Below are 13516 nucleotides of genomic sequence, written 5' to 3' on the forward strand. Positions count from 1 at the left end.
CCCCCCCCCAAGCAGTGTAATCTAAAACTGGGTATCACAAGTTAACTTAATGACTACAAGTACAAGTGCTTTGCCCTGAGGCAGGCTAGATAGAAGGAAACCTTCATGCCAGGACCCACATGTACACAAATGTACTCTGCAACCAGCATTCATACTATAGTAACATGTAGCCTGACCTCATGTCTGACTGACGGAAATACAAAAACTTTCTCCAGACACTGAACATCCTGTCACTGCTGACTTGGCCAAGAAACTTATTTCCTTAGAAATTCAGACATTTTACAGGGAAAAGTTGAATGTATACTAACACATCTTGAGACAAGTCTTGTCATTTGGAGCAGTTTTTATTCCAGGTTATCAGAATTAAAGTATTGTTTTCTGTGTTTTTCTTAAACTTCATTCATTCTCACTCTCACTACGTCTCTTCGAATTTTTATACCAATTCCAACCTCCCAAGAACAAGTAAACTCCGACATATCCCTGGGCAGCATTTTGCCTTAAGTTTTCAGTTTTGTCAGGACTTCTCCAACCTGCTACGGAATAAGTTCATGGGTTAACTTTACAAAGTGAAAACTCTGACACAGTTTCCTAGGTAAGATGGCAGGGTTGTACAACTGCACTTACGGCATGGCGTTGAGTTTGACGACCTCCCGTTTCTGTACGTAGTTTGCGGGAATCATCCCCTCCCGACCGTCCTGCGTTCTCGCACGGTACCAGTTCGGGTCCTGCAGGGGAACAAAATAATCTGTCAGATATTTGATAATTAATCAATAAAATAGCTAATCAATACTTCATAAGTTCTCAGTATCTCTTGTTCAGAGTCGAGTCTTTCACAAGTAACATTAATGAGCATGAACATGCCCGCATCGTTTTTCCATATACTTGCTACCTTGGAGTTGGAGGTACATTACAACTTAGTAAAATAGAAACATATAGGTGGGGATATTTACATGGTGTGATTTTTTGTCTTTTGTGTGATCTGTCTAAAACTACAATCTACAATGTAACTTACATATAGGTTTAAAAAAGTTGAAAAGCAAAGTAGTATTTTAGTCCATTAGGTGAGAAATAGAGACACAAGGAGTCTAATAACTATGCCTGGAGACAAAACTGCTTTCCTAAATAATAAATATGGACCAGAAGTTAAGATTATATATGACCTTATTAGGAACATACATGCCGGGGCTTGTACAAGACTGTTCAAGGTCATACATCTCTTCACCAATTCAGTGTCAAGGTCATCTATCGTCTCAGCAGATGATGATCATATTTTCAGAAATTCATGAATCATAATTTTGAGTAATAATTCTGAACATGAGTGCATGCACTGTCTTAGAGGTTTTCTGCTCTGATGAAGATATCTTGACAACTCAACCATTGTACTTTTAATAATTATATCTTTCCCTCGTTGAATAAAGGTAGGTGATTATACTACATATTATATACTCACCCTAGTACTTTTTACAATGGTATCTCTCCCTTGTTGAATGGTAGGTAATTTATATGTATATGATATGATATATGATATGATATATGATATGATATGATAACTCACCCTAGTATACTTTTTACAATGGTATCTCTCCCTTGTTGAATGGTAGGTAATTTATATGTATATACATGTAGATATGATTTTATAATATATATGATATGATATAATAACTCACCCAAGTACTTTTAACAATGGTAGGAATCTCTCCCTTGTTGAATGGTAGGTAATTTATATGTATATGATATGATATGATATGATATGATATGATATGATAACTCACCCTAGTACTTTTAACAATGGTAAGAATCTCTCCCTTGTTGAATGGTAGGTAATTTATATTTAATATTATTTAGATATGATATGATATATGATGTGATATGATATATGATGTGATATGATAATTATATTATGATATGATAACTCACCCTAGTACTTTTAACAATGGTGATTATCTCTCCCTTGTTGGACGGTAGGTAATTTATATTTAATACTATATAGATATGATATGATATGATATAATAACTCACCCTTGTACTTTTTACAATGATATCTCTTCCTTGTTGAACGAATGGTAGATAATTTATATGTATATAGATATGATAAAAATTATGATGCATATGATATGATAACTCACCCTAGTACTTTTAACAATGGTAAGAATCTCTCCCTTGTTGAACGGTAGATCGTCCTGACTGTTTCCCAGGAAGTTGTATTTAGCCAGACACTCGGTGCCGGGCACCCAACTACCCTAGTGGGTTAGAAACAGGACAGGGTTAGTGCTATCATAGACGTTCATCTGTGCTGGTAGTAATCATAGTAAAATGTTGAACTTTATTCCAACACAAGGGGGGGAAGAAAGAAAGTGAAAAAGATCTCGAACCAGTTTAGCTCACTGAAGAGCTAATCTTCCACTAGTCGTGACAGAGAAGACAGACGCTATCTACTTTACAGTATTTACAGGTTCATTGTACCGGGGAAATTCCCCTAGCTCTTTTCGTCAAGCACAATGAACAGGCTTAACGTTCCGTCCTAAGGACTGCGATCATAAACAGTAGCGTGCATGTTGGGTGAGCAACATCAGCTGGGATTCGAACTCCCAACCTCTTAGTCCAGTGGCAAGATCGCTAACCACTGGACTATGCACGCTACTCTAAAGTACAGGGGGCACAGTAAAGTCTGGTGTGAATAAGGTCACGTGTCTGTTTTAAAGTGATTGGTCAGTTTTTATCCTGAAGAAGATCATTGAAAATTTGATCTCTGTGTAATCCTTGTGTTGGAATAGGGTTACTAGTAGTTCTAGCTATATGTGAAGGAGTGAAACAGCTATTATCAAAGGCTCTAGAGTGACACATTCAGGTTACACATGTAGATAGTTTGGTTTATTTGTATTTGACGTGTAAAGTTCTTTACAGCCCTGAGGTAACATTGGCTGTAATAACATTATCTTTTGTGGCTAATCTTTTATTACCATTAGTTGTCATATACCCCCCCCCCCATAGTACGTATAACTGATTCAGAATACTTACCCCTGACATGGCTGCCAGACCAGTGTAGAAATGTCAGCACCACAGTTTTCTCACAACCTGCAGAAAAACACAGTATGGTATTAAACAAACAAACAAACAAACAAACATAATGTCAGCACAACAGTTTTCTCACAACCTGCAGATAGAAAAACACAGTCTAAGAATTAAGCATGGAGGATCTTCCAGTAATCTGACTATCACAAACAGCACCACAGTCAGCACCACAGACTTCTCCCAATCTACAGAGGAACACAGTCTGTGGTTAGTTTCCTTGCCATGATCCTTTCCTGCTGAACTCTAAAGCTCTCTGCAATTCTGCAAAGTCCTGAACTATGGAGAAATCAGTGTTGCATAACAAGTCTGGCATTGTAATGATGATATTCAGTCTTCAGGTTGGCCTCAGGGCATTGGCTATAACCAAAGCTTGGAGGAACCTGTTAACAGTAAGCACTGAGCTAGACTATATACTAGTACTGATGGACAGGCCATTCAATCACTGAAATAAAGTTGCACTGATACATGTAAGTAGTGATATGCCCTACTCTCTTCCAGACTGACTTACTTTAAAGCTTCTAATCTGCATTGCAAAATAATGATTAATGTAGTAATATGTTGATCTACTTCTCTAGCCACATTGCCCCTCAGGGCCTGCAGATAGGAAGTACAATTATTATATTGTATGTCACATCCAGATGCACATACATTGTAAAGCCTTTATCTACTTGATATTTGTATTTGGTTGGATAACCTTTTGTTTTGTACAGTTGATTAATATTAATTTGATTGCTAACGTCATTTTCAGTCCAGTTTGCGTTAGTCTTCTGTTAATTCTATTTCATTACATTCCATTGTTATAATATATTTTGTATGTTTTAATTGGACTCCAGGAAGAATAGTGGAAAACGTATTCACTAATGGAGATTGGAGATCTATAAAAACCAAACCAAACATGATAAAGCAATCTTAACGTGACCATATATAATATGGCATGTTCCCATCATTAATCATCATCATGTATCATACCCTATTTACAGCTGGAGCTTAAGTCATGCCTTATCTGCAGGGAAACTTGGCCTTGGCTCAGGAAACAATCAATCCATCATCCAGGGCAACACCTTCTGATGCAGGGCTCGAAATTCATTTTTGGGAATAGGTGCACATGCACTCAAGTGCACCCAACCTAAAAAATTGGGTGCACAAAATATATTTTAGGTGCACCATATAAGATAAAATAAGTAGAATGTCTATAAAAACTAGTCTATGATTATATGTCATTTCAAGGAAAGTACCATTATTAGTACACTTAGATGTTAAGATATTTAATATCTTTAACGTTACATGCATTAAACCTATGAAAATATTTGGGAGAAAAAAATTGGGTGCACAGCTGCAAATTTGGGTGCACTAAGGTGCACATGCACCCAGTATTTCCAGCCCTGTGATGCATGGCTCAGGGAACGGTGTGTTCATCACCTCCCTGCTAGGGACAAGGCCACTTCCCTAAACACCAGACTAATATCCTCCTTAAACTCAGATTTACTCTCATGCAAATTGACTCATTTTCAATCATACCAAAATATTGGGTCAAAAATAACACACTGTATTTTGGTCTTTCAGTTCAGAGTTATATTAAAGAATATTAAGAAAGAAGAAACTACATTAAAATTTGGTGCGGCGTCCGTGTGCAGACCAGACCATGATATTCCTGAGGTGAGAACTTCCACAAGTTCTGCCCAGCAAACAAGGATTTCCTGTGAGCCAAATGTGACAACAGTACGTGTGCCACTAACCTGTCAGTAACCTGTAGGGCCTAGGAAAAAAAATGTTGTGTTTCCTGTTTCCCGACCAACCCTAGGAAAACCTGCCATTTACCCTAGCCTTTTTTTAATGAATCCCAGCAAGTACATACTTTTTTTAGAGCTAATCAACCTTTTCTAGATCCATGATCTGACACCTGAGAGATGAAACATTGTACAATCAGTTTAACAAGGCAACATTGATATTGAAATTCAATATAAGTGTCCTCATGCAAGTTTTACTTTGTTAAACTGTTACTGTATGGATGAACTTGGATCACTAGCCAAAGTAAAAAAAAGAAATTAAGTATGCTAGTACAATTTATTGCTAGAAAATATGGTATGCAATGCAAGCTTAACTAGCCTAAGTATCAATACTTTTGACATTGATACTATCATTGTTAGAATTTTACAAAGTTTAGGTTAACAACATTTTATGTACCACTTACAAAGTAATTTTGTGCAATTGTGCATGACAATGTAAACCACCTTAAGTGCCTCCTCCTCTCCCCAAAATCCTAGCACCTCTCACAAATTACTCAAATTTAGGGTTTTCTCTTAGTACATCTATGAAAATTCGCTGATTTTTTTTTTTTTGCGACATCAACCAATTAGGGAGCACCTCTCCCCTAAAAATTTCTGGGGAGACCCCTTTAAAGTTTAACTTTAAGTTTAACTAGTATACGGAACTCAATTTTTCACCTGAGGTGAGTGAGAAAATCCATGTAAGTGCCTTTCCCGTAGGCACAATGTCAGGATTCCAACCCTGCCTGTATGAAAACTCCCTATATAGCCTATCCACTGGGTGCCGGTGGGCATAGTTTTCATTCACGCTTCTTGGCAGCTGGGTACTGACCTTGGTCGCTTTAGTTTTTCAGTTCGTAAAAGAAAAATACATTCCTTCATCTTTCCTGACAGTTGTCACAAAGCTATCTGGCAAAAGAGTCTGGTATTTTTTTAAAACTATATCCTAATTTCCTATTGTCAGATAATTTTGATAATGATAATCATAATTAATGGGGACTGTACTGATTGTTTTTATTCACAACAACCATGTTGAGATATAAAAACTATCATTGTCAACAAAAGCAACATGATTCTGTCCCCTGTCAGTTGAACTTGAAGCCCTCTCTGCTTGACAAATAAACTCATTCAGATTTACAGAACCTCAGCAGTACATCGTCATGTCTAAGAAAACACAATAGATTAGCTTTAGTATCATTATGGACTAGCTCGTTAGAATTATACCTTAGTATTTAAGTTTATGTATGTACCATTGTTGTTTCGTTGCCATACATTGTACCAGCTACAGTTGTTGAGCAATAAAGTTGATTTGATTTGATTTGTATATCTTGAAGTTTGATAGTTGTTCTGCTTTCCAAAATCTGTAACGTGAAACTCGTTTTGTACGATTTCCTCGTCGGTAAACGAGCAAACCCTTTCCGCCACCTTGCTCCATCTACAGCCACTGTAGTTGCACAGTGCCACTGTTATCACCACGCGGAGGAAACGTTACGTTTGATGCAGGTTTATTTTTTGTTGACCCTCCCCCTCGTGCTTTCCGCCCCTCCCAACCCTGCAACATCTGGAAGATACCAAAATGAACCCCCCGAGTATTTGCCCAAGTAATTTCTCTCCGCTGCTAAAACGCGTCGCCCTGAATCAGGATAATTCTACCAAACCTTGCAGCGCTTGTGACGGCCTGAGCTTACCTGGAGATGAGCAGAGGAGGCGCAAGTTTCCGACGTTCCACTGGGAACTGCCGTCCCCGCAAAACTTCCACCCAAACCAGGAAGTGGACGATATCTGGCCCCGTCGGTCACCCCAAAAGCCAGCGGCCGATTCGGAGCTCCTCTGCAGTCGGAGCGGCTAGTTTCGGCCCGCCGCTGATCCAGCGCTCACAGACGGGCCTCCGGGAGCTGAGTCTGTCCCCGGGAAATCTGGGGATGGCCGGGAAAAAATGATTTTCGCCCTGTTGATCATCAACTACTCCAACTTACTTCCGCCAGCCGCCATGTTGGATCTGGGCTTCAACTAAGTGATCGATTACCCCAGACCCTCTAGGGACAATTGCGTATTTCCCGGCATGCGTCAGAAAAGGCGGGGGATTTAAAAACAGAAACCAGCCCTGCAGGCGTAGCCTCTACCAGGCTTCGGGAGACGGCTGGAAAGAGTTAGCCTGTACCAGGCTTCGGGAGGCGGCTGGAAAGAGTTAGCCTCTACCAGGCTTCGGGAGACAGCTGGAAAGAGTAGAAATTGTAGCCTCTACTAGGCTCCGGGAGGTGGCTGGAAAGAGTAGAAATCGTAGCCTCTACCAGGCTTCGGGAGACGGCTGGAAAGAGTAGAAATCGGTCATATAAAGAGGTAACATGGGAGCGGCAAAATGTTCTCTCTAGAGGACCAACTCCCTCGGCGTGTTATCTCTCTATTCATGGAGGTACTAGGTAGTCTTTTAACTCCATGCTCTATTTGACCGATTTCTACTCCTTCCAACCATCTCCCGAAGCCCGGTAGAGGCTACTCCAGATGGACATAAAATGGAAACCGACTGTTGCTTCCTTGTCATTGCTTTAAGCTGCTGATTTTCCTTCTCCAATGTTCCAGCTTCTTTTAATGAAATGCACTTTCTTTTCTTGACAATTTTATACAGACAAGTCGAACATTCCAGGCATTGACTTTATATACTGGAGCAGTCAAGTTTGATGAAGTATGGAAATGGGGTTGTGTGGCGTAGCGGTAGCATGTTCGGCTCGGAACCAAGAGGTCCCGGGTTCAAACCCGACCCTGTCACTGATCCTGTGCCCTTAACACGACTTTCCTCACTTCACTCAAAATGACCATTCCAAGTTCTGGGGGAATAAAGTTTTTGAATACCCCAATTCTTAGTTGATAACTCTGATATTTGAAGGCATGGCTGTTTCTTGTTCTTTTCTGGGCTGCTGTATCTCTATAGTAACTGGAACAATCATACTAGTAATTCTAAACACCAACGTCACATCTGGCAAACGCTGTGTTGTAACAAGGATATATCTAATTTAAAACATGACAGGGGATTTGTAGTAACTTAGCTTTCAAAGACAAAAACATTTCAACAAGGCCAAGGTTACTGACACAACCAGTAAGTCGGGCTACAAATTTGTTTTATTGGCTGCAAATAAGAGTTGTGATGCCGACATTTGTTTGCACTCCAGTTGAAGAGACAGAAAGTGACCAACAATAGCCTCTACCAGGCTTCGGGAGGTGGCTGGGAAGAGTAGAAATTGGCCAAATACAGAGATAATATGCCAGGCGAGTTGGGTGCAGCAAAAAGGACTCTAGTGGACCAACACCCCCAGCATGTTATCTCTCTCTATTTGGCCAATTTCTACTCTTTCCAGCCTCCTCCCAAAGCCTGGTAGAGGCTAACCAACAATATCACTGGTTTTGCTCAAAGAAACATTACGTCTATGATGTACCAAGTTCGATGGTAGAACAGTAAAAAGCCCTCACATGATAATTTTTCATCCAATTTCCGAGCAGAACATTCCACTGCTTCCATTGTTGCCATGTGTTTAATTAGAGAACATTTAATTATTTGTTTGAAGTTAAAACTTTTGATCCAACCCAAAAAGTTCTCTCACCAAGAGCTTTCGACCAGTCACTCTGGTCTTCCTCAGTAGACTGACCCAGTGAGGCTTGTCACATGGCTTCTTTGTGACATCAACACTGGGTCAAAGGTATCTGGTAGACGATGTCGCCCCCCGTCGTGGTTCAATGTAAGGTGATCAAAAGCTCTTGGTGACAGAATTTTTTGTGTTGGAACAAAAGTTTTAACTTCAAACATGTAACAACCAACACAGATGAACTTTCATGATAGCATTTAATTACTTCTTGTGGCAAAAACGGTGCATGTCAGATGAGGGCAGATGGGTAGTCCATATACGGAGATTTCAGCAGAAAACTCTTTGATAACAGACATGCTGATATCATCTCTTATTTCATAGAAAAGACAGTAGAAACATGTAAGTATGGCAAAGCACAGTACTGGCTTTTTTGGTTTACTTTGCAGCAAATGTGTGAATTATGTGGGAGTTTTCAAATGAACTTTGCAAAACTGTAGATCCGGATATGAGGCCCTCTTCTGAAATTCTCTCACTTGTTATGAGATACAAAAAGGAATTGCTTAGAAACTACAGTAAGAGAAGTGGTGATGCCCACATTCCTGTATCAACATGCGGGCCTTGGGAAGCAACAAACTGTTGGGAACACTGAGTAAAGAGACTCTTTTTACACAACCAAGTCTTTTATTCAGCCGACGTTTCGTTGACCGTCTGTCACCTTCCTCGGGGCAATTCTGACTGGTTCACATTGGGGATGCATCTGTAGCAGCGACACCTGTGCTGCAGTGCAATGTGAACCAGTCAGAATTGCCCTGAGGAAGGTGACAGACGGTCACCGAAACGTCGGCTGAATGAAAGACTCGGCTGAATAAAAGACTTGGTTGTGTAAAAAGAGTCTCTTTACTCAGTGTCTTACCAACCTGATGAAACTATTCACAGATGTTGGGAACATTCTGGTGCTCAGAACCTTTTATTTTCTCTTGTTTACAGTCATTATTCCTGTACTACATCCATATACTTTATCCCATCTTTACAAAACAGGAGAACAGAGCAACATTCTGGATCTGAAATCACAAATGCCAGTCTACAAACAGCCCTAGTGGTAAGTAATGTCAACAGAGAGGAACTGGCCAAAACTAATTATTATAACAAAACCCACAGTGTCTACTTTCAGTTGAGAATTGCGTTTAAAAAAATCTCTTCTTCAGCATAAAGAATAGAGCAGAAAATGGTAAGTAAACATACATGGAGCACAGAAAGAGAGGGTACATTTGTGCTGGGAACTGGTACCGTGGTACGTGTGTGTACATGTACAATTTTGTACAACCCCACGAGCCTTCTGTTATAAGGTAAGACACAAACATTCCACTTAATGCTGAGGCAACTGAGAAGTCCTGGACAAAACTAACATTTCATCATGTTCAACACAATGACAGAATCTTATGTGGGGACTTGCGACTTGAAATATACAGTGGATAATCATGTAGACGTAATTTTACAAAGAAGGTCCAGAACCAAACCAGAAGAGAGGAGTCTGTTTTACACAAGAAGACGCTGATAAAAAGCTACGAGGAACCCACACATATGATCTCCCCTGCCCTTACTAGGACATTCCGCCCACCCATCGAATGTACAGACTTTAATGCACCACAGTCATGCAGTGGCAGCAACAACAAATGGTTCGTCGGAACAACATCGTGTCTATCAGTCCTCATCGGAGAAGCAGGAGTTAAACAATCTTTGTGCGAAGCACTTCGGACCGCTACACTTTTGCTGTGGGTATGGATGGAACAGTCCACTCTGCTGTATAGGTGGGGGTGGCCGGGAGAGTCTCTATGCCATTTTGTTAGCAATGGATTGATGCAAGGACTGGATCTGTTCACTCCATCTGTCGAGTGCCGTGTATCTGGCAGCCCCGTGCGTACTGCGGTCCAACTCTAGCAGCTGATTCACCTGGTCTATACGCCCGTTTATTGTACTGCAGGGAAACGCAGAGGAACACGGGTTAGGCACTCAACATTACACCAACAACCAAGGAACTACTCATTACACCATTTTTCATCACACACAAACTACAGGTAAAATGTACTCTCAATCACTGAATCATTAACAAACAACTCAATCATAGAATAACCATCACACCAGCAAACTACTGACAATCACAGAATAATCATTGCACCAGCAAAGAACTTTGCATAATTCTAACTAGAAGTTACTGTAAAAAAAAAGTAACCACAACCAAAGATTAGTCAAAGCAAGTCAAAATTGAAATGTAATGCTTACTGCTTGCATCACAAAGACAGTTAGCAAATAAAAATAGGTTCCCAGCAGTTTATAAGCAGATAACAACAGTTCTCGCAGTCCTGAGAGTGAGTGTAGATGCACAGTGCAGACTACTGACCTGTCTAAAATGCATGACACCAGCAAACTCTCCACTTCACTAACATCTATGTTGAGCTCCTGGCAACACAAGAACAGTTTCAGTCACATAATTGCCCACTCATTCATCAGGTACAGATTAACACATGCAGGGCTTGACATTCATTTTGGGAATACAATGTAGGTGCACTGGTGCACCCAACCTAAAAAATTAGGTGCACAGAAATATTTTAGGTGCACCACATATAATTATAAGATAAAATACTAGTAAGTAGAATGTCAGCAGAAATTATAATCATGTTTCATTTCAAGAAAAGTACTACATGTATAACAATGATTGTATTATTTTTTCTGACACTTACATGTAGATGTTAAGAATATGCTGTAACTTATACATTTAACATCTTTACATGTGTAAGAATATAATGGTCCACCAACAAAAAAAAATTGGGTACACAGCTCCAAATCTGGGTGCACTAATTATAAGGTGCACTTGCACCCGGTATTTCCAGCCTTGACATGGCTATTTTACAAACATGTAGCATAAATAGATAATTATTGTTTCAACCTATTACATCTAGCTCTTTACATATTGTTCAAACTTCCTTTGGGAAAGAAGTATCAAATATTGGAGAAGAAAGTTTATCCAATAGATGGTCTGTCCAAATTTGATGTTTCTTTAGATCAAAAGGAAGTTACTATCCAAAGATGACCAGAATGATTAATATTAAGGTCTACGGAAGTAAGTCAAGTCCCAGCCTTCTATTGTTCTTACATAATTCCATATATATGTCTTACCTTAGCAATGAATGGTATATGGATCCTAGTGTAGGGTTTTATAAGCTTGATAAGGACTTGTGTTCTGATGTTCCTCAGCAGGTCTGGTAGAAAAATAACTTCTTTATTAGCAACAAGTACACATCTGAACACAATGAAATGACTTCTCTGTGTTGGTAGTTACATGTTTCGAGAGTTAAAACTTTTGGTCCAACACAAAAAAGTTCTCTCACCTAGAGCTTTTGACCAGATACCTTTGACCCAGTGTTGACGTCACACTTCAAAGAAGCCACGTGACAAGCCTCACTGGGTCAGTCTACTGAGGAAGACCAGAGTGACTGGTCGAAAGCTCTAGGTGAGAGAACTCATTTGGTGTTGGATCAAAAGTTTTAACTCTATACAGTAAAAATCTATGAACCATATTATGTGGTACAAGTCAACACATGTTTTCAAAGCAAAAACATGTCAATGCCTGCAAAGCCTGCATGTACACTAGTTATAGCACACAACTTACACACGTCATAGTAAAGTCTTACCTTCAATATGTTCTCTGATGAAGGGATCATCCATAATGTTCTTCCTGCAACACAAAACAAAGTCAACAGTAAGGGACGATGAACAGCAGCTGGAAATTGTGACTTCATTTGTAGTGCAAAAACTAACTAATTAACTAACTGCAGTGGCTTCAACCTGTGCTGGTAGCAAGTGACCTAACAGGCAGATTTGATGACCTAAAATCTGTGATTTACAGGTATCCTCTGGAGATGTAAATAGTAAACAGTAGGTTTTGCACTCACCTATTTGTCTTGAGAATCTTCTCAAACTCATTAATGTCGTTATTCTGGTAGGCACTGAAACAGAAAATGGAAAAATCATTGTCATTCTAGCAGCTAAGGGGACAGTCAGTCCCGAAAATTTCCAGTAAACTGAACTATTAGAAGTTACAACATAAAGCATTTTACCAGGTGATGTGCACATTAATGCACAACATTGAAGAAACTGGTACTGACCTAACTAGATTTGTCATTGCCAGTATCTCTGGGTCATTCTTGTATGGTTTAGCCTGTAAAAAAAAAACATTTACAAGGTTAACAATTGATCATGCTTGTTGCTGGACATAACAATGCAATCCTTGATTTACAAAAGTCATAGATCCATCCGAGTTAGGCAAATTCCAGAGAAACTGGTCAACCTACATGGATCTTTGAAGAACGCTTTTGTCTTATTTGTGCACACAAATTTCAAAACAGAACTGAAGAACAAGCCTTTCTCATCTGTTAAGTTTTGAAGCTGAAGTTACCTCTTGTGAGTCGAAAGGGTTGATCCCTGACTTCATCAACATGTTGGCTAAAACCAGGTACTTCAGGCAGGTAGTTCTCCTAAAAGCACAGACATGTATAGTTACTGGTACATTACACTCAAAACACATTTCTAATTTTACAGCACAGTGAACTTATACTATAAGTTATAGAAAATATAGAAACCAGGTACAATGTAGTTCTCCTGAAGGGAATATGGACATCTAACATTACAGCACAGTAAACTTTCATAAAACATATCTTTAAAATAGTCAGGTAGTTCTCCTGAAGGGGATAGACAATCACATGGACTTGTACATAAATGCTATCATTGCACTCAAACACACAAGTCTAATGTTTCAGCACAGTTAACTTTGTTACGATATAGAAACCAGGTAGTTCTCCTGAAGGGGACAGCCACACATGGACAGGTATACATATAGGTACTGGTACTGGTACGATACACTCAAAACACGTTTCTAATTTTACAGCACAGTGAACTTGATAAGGCCAAGGAAAAAAAATGTTGTGTTTCCTGTTTCAGTCCAGAAAAAATTAGGGTCGGTAGGTAGGGATTATCTTATTTTATTTTATTTTTATTTTTTTAGTTACTTTGTTCTGTATTGTCTGTGTTTATTATAAGCAGAAC

The 13516-nt window shown here is 39.4% G+C and overlaps 2 protein-coding genes across 4 annotated transcripts in view; both read right to left on the bottom strand.

Moving 5' to 3' along the window:
* Positions 1-6837, bottom strand: part of LOC109463528 (tyrosine-protein kinase CSK-like) — a 17575-nt gene extending 10738 nt beyond the window's left edge. Inside the window, exons 1-4 of one of the 3 annotated variants that reach the window (XM_019760367.1) lie at positions 6527-6837; positions 3019-3075; positions 2127-2240; positions 625-725 (exon numbers count right to left, since the gene is read on the bottom strand). In XM_019760367.1, the coding sequence (XP_019615926.1) occupies positions 625-725; positions 2127-2240; positions 3019-3027 (224 nt within the window). In that variant the 5' untranslated portion in view covers positions 3028-3075; positions 6527-6837. Of the gene's footprint in view, positions 1-624; positions 726-1772; positions 1817-2126; positions 2241-3018; positions 3076-6526 lie in introns of those variants that run through there. The other 2 variants (XM_019760368.1, XM_019760369.1) reach the window with 2 other exon arrangements.
* A 2527-nt stretch (positions 6838-9364) lies between these two features.
* The window catches only part of LOC109463534 (COP9 signalosome complex subunit 2), an 11000-nt gene continuing 6848 nt past the window's right edge, over positions 9365-13516 (bottom strand). The window contains exons 9-15 of the mRNA XM_019760375.1: positions 12870-12948; positions 12580-12632; positions 12367-12420; positions 12106-12149; positions 11591-11673; positions 10815-10873; positions 9365-10391 (exon numbers count right to left, since the gene is read on the bottom strand). Coding sequence (XP_019615934.1) covers positions 10247-10391; positions 10815-10873; positions 11591-11673; positions 12106-12149; positions 12367-12420; positions 12580-12632; positions 12870-12948 — 517 coding nt within the window. The 3' untranslated portion in view covers positions 9365-10246. The remainder of the gene's footprint in view (positions 10392-10814; positions 10874-11590; positions 11674-12105; positions 12150-12366; positions 12421-12579; positions 12633-12869; positions 12949-13516) is intronic.

This window comes from Branchiostoma belcheri, unplaced genomic scaffold (genome assembly GCF_001625305.1).
Source record: "Branchiostoma belcheri isolate BF01 breed outbred unplaced genomic scaffold, Haploidv18h27 scaffold127, whole genome shotgun sequence".
NCBI lineage: Eukaryota > Metazoa > Chordata > Leptocardii > Amphioxiformes > Branchiostomatidae > Branchiostoma > Branchiostoma belcheri.